The sequence below is a fragment of the Adiantum capillus-veneris genome, unplaced genomic scaffold, assembly GCF_014529385.1.
Source record: "Adiantum capillus-veneris isolate H3 unplaced genomic scaffold, ASM1452938v2 Hic_scaffold_456, whole genome shotgun sequence".
Taxonomy (NCBI): domain Eukaryota; kingdom Viridiplantae; phylum Streptophyta; class Polypodiopsida; order Polypodiales; family Pteridaceae; genus Adiantum; species Adiantum capillus-veneris.
In genome coordinates this window covers 51,420-53,829 of record NW_028221542.1, presented here as the reverse complement: position 1 = coordinate 53,829, position 2,410 = coordinate 51,420, and the positions used below count along the sequence as shown (strand labels likewise).

The 2,410-nt window shown below is 43.6% G+C and overlaps 1 protein-coding gene across 1 annotated transcript; it reads right to left on the bottom strand.

Moving 5' to 3' along the window:
• Positions 1-1,055: 1,055 nt before the first annotated feature.
• LOC147416828 (uncharacterized) lies at positions 1,056-1,604 on the bottom strand. Its single transcript, XM_086508034.1, has one exon. The coding sequence runs from the start codon at positions 1,602-1,604 to the stop codon at positions 1,056-1,058; it is 549 nt and encodes a 182-aa protein (XP_086364160.1).
• Positions 1,605-2,410: the final 806 nt, after the last annotated feature.

Below are 2,410 nucleotides of genomic sequence, written 5' to 3'. Positions count from 1 at the left end.
GGTGTGTGTGTGTGTGTGTGTGTGTGTGTGTGTGTGTGTGTGTGTGTGTGTGTGTGTGTGTGTGTGTGTGTGTGTGTGTGTGTGTGTGAGAGAGAGAGAGAGAGAGAGAGAGAGAGAGAGAGAGTTTTGACTGCATGATCGAAGTTAGTGAGTTTACATATTATTTGCTAAGCAAGCGGGTTTAAAGGGAATGTAAAAGCGAGTTATATAAGGGGATGCATTGGTCTAAAACTGCAAGCCCAAGGTGATGCTTTTTTTGGAAAATTTACTCCTCGAATCTATCACTTGCATGCATTAGTTGCACATTCATCATAATAACATGACCTTTGAAAGGCTCTAGGGAAATGTAGGTTATCAAGTGAACTAGGGTCATGCTCTCTCTCAAAATGTCATTATAAGATAAATGAATATAGGCACCTCCAATCTATCATTTGCATGCACTAGCACATCCACTATCATAATAACATGACCCCAAGGGATTCAGTAGTAGTACTAGGAAGACGTCCCCTGCATGCACCAAAACTGCCATTTTACCCCCTATATACGGTACCCTCCTTTGTAAAATCTACCTTTTTGACCTCATAAACTCCCCTATTGTACGCTCACATGACACCATATGGTAATCCAGAGTGAAGACCCGGGAACATGACCTTCAAAATCCATTAAGGCAATGTAGATTATCAGGTGAAACCTTCATCCAACATTCGAAATAAGAGCGGGTCTTAGAATTCATGAAGATCAAAGGTGCACTAGAAGGAAGGGCAAAGAGGTGGAAGATCAACCTAAAAGTAACAAAGAACTGTCATATCCATTTCGTATTACGGCAAGGCATGGAAGAATATAATTTTGTTGAATATGTTCAAAATCAACAAGCTTCTATTATCTACAAGGAGGAGGTATCACATCCATTTCCTATTACTCCGAGGCATGTAAGAGTAATTTTGTTGAATATGTTCAAAACCAACAAGGTTCTATCCCTATGATGTTAAAGGATGTTATGGTCAAAGCAGTGTGAGCACGAAACAAAGTTCTTAAGAAGAGTGGTGAACAAGATCTCATGCTAAAGCAGCAATTAGTCCAAGCTTATGTGGATGGAAGAGCAAAAACGTGAGATGATGGATGCTACCAGTATGTAAGAGATTGGAGCTCAAATTTTGATCAAAATTGATAAACTGAGGATGGCCAATCACAAAAACGCGAAGCGCTCCAGAATGTCCAGCTCCGTCGCTTTGGGTAGCCTCATCTCTAAAAGATGAATGTGTAGGTCCTTGCTTCAGAATCTGCTTCTTGTTGCTGATGCCCCACCATCGCCAACACATTCTCTCTATGCACTCCACATGTGGGAGCATCCTCCACAGCTCCGTGGTTGGATCTCTATTGCCAGCCATCCCTGCCCCATCTTTGCTCTGTTGGTGCTTGGATGAAGATGATGCTATTGTAGCCTTTCTTGTTGCCCTCAAGCCCTGCATAGATTCAGTCCACACTATGCTCCAATCTAAGTTGTAGAAGGCGATGATGCAGCCTCCATGTTCTGCTGCTCCTTGGAGACAAATGAAATGCTTCCATATGTCACCTGCCCATTCACATACTCCCACCATCACCATGATGTGCTCACCTGAATAAAAATAGTGAAGAAAATCCCTTTTCGCTCCTTTATAACATGCGTCTAATGTCACACTTAATATTGCTTGCAAGCTTTGTGAAAGAATACTCTAGGATGTCTAGCTCCACCGCTTCGGGCAGCCTCATCTCCAATAAGATGCATGCGCAGGTGATTGCATGTGGAGAGAGGCCCTTGCTTCAAAATTTTCTAAAAACCAACTAGAGCTTTCTGTGTTGCACTACAAATATGTACAATGTCTGCCCTCTGGTGCCGCATCCTCTTTGCCCAGCTTGTTGTTACTGATGCCCCACCATCGTCAACACCTTCCCTCTATGCACTCCATGTGTGGGAGCATCCTCCATAGCTACATGGTTGGATCTCTATTTTCGCCATCTGCACCTTTGTTCGCACATCTCTCTGTGCACAATACACATGTCATCATGCATTTGGTGGCCCATGCTCATAAATTTCTCCCTCGTCCATCCTTGAGGAGACATACATGTTTGATGTATTTGCTTAGCAACCTTGGAAACACATCCCTACCACTTGAACTTCTGATGGGATGAATCTCATGAGGATGCATACCCACCTTGATGTGGCCCCGAAGCAGTTGATGAAGCAATCTCCCCAGCCTCACTTGAGGCTGCAAGCCCAAATGCAATGCTCTAGATGCTGCAACCCATTTTCGTATGGAGGAAACCCTGCCCTGCTACGACGATGCAAATCCTACAATCAATGAATTCCAAGAGTCTAAACTTTGGACAGGAAGCTTCTCAAACACTTTTGATGCTCTCTGAAGCGTACCTC

What these genes read in the sequence shown, in the direction of transcription:
- LOC147416828 (XM_086508034.1), bottom strand. Translation starts at nt 1,604, where the DNA reads ATGGTGATGGTGGGAGTATGTGAATGGGCAGGTGACATATGGAAGCAT.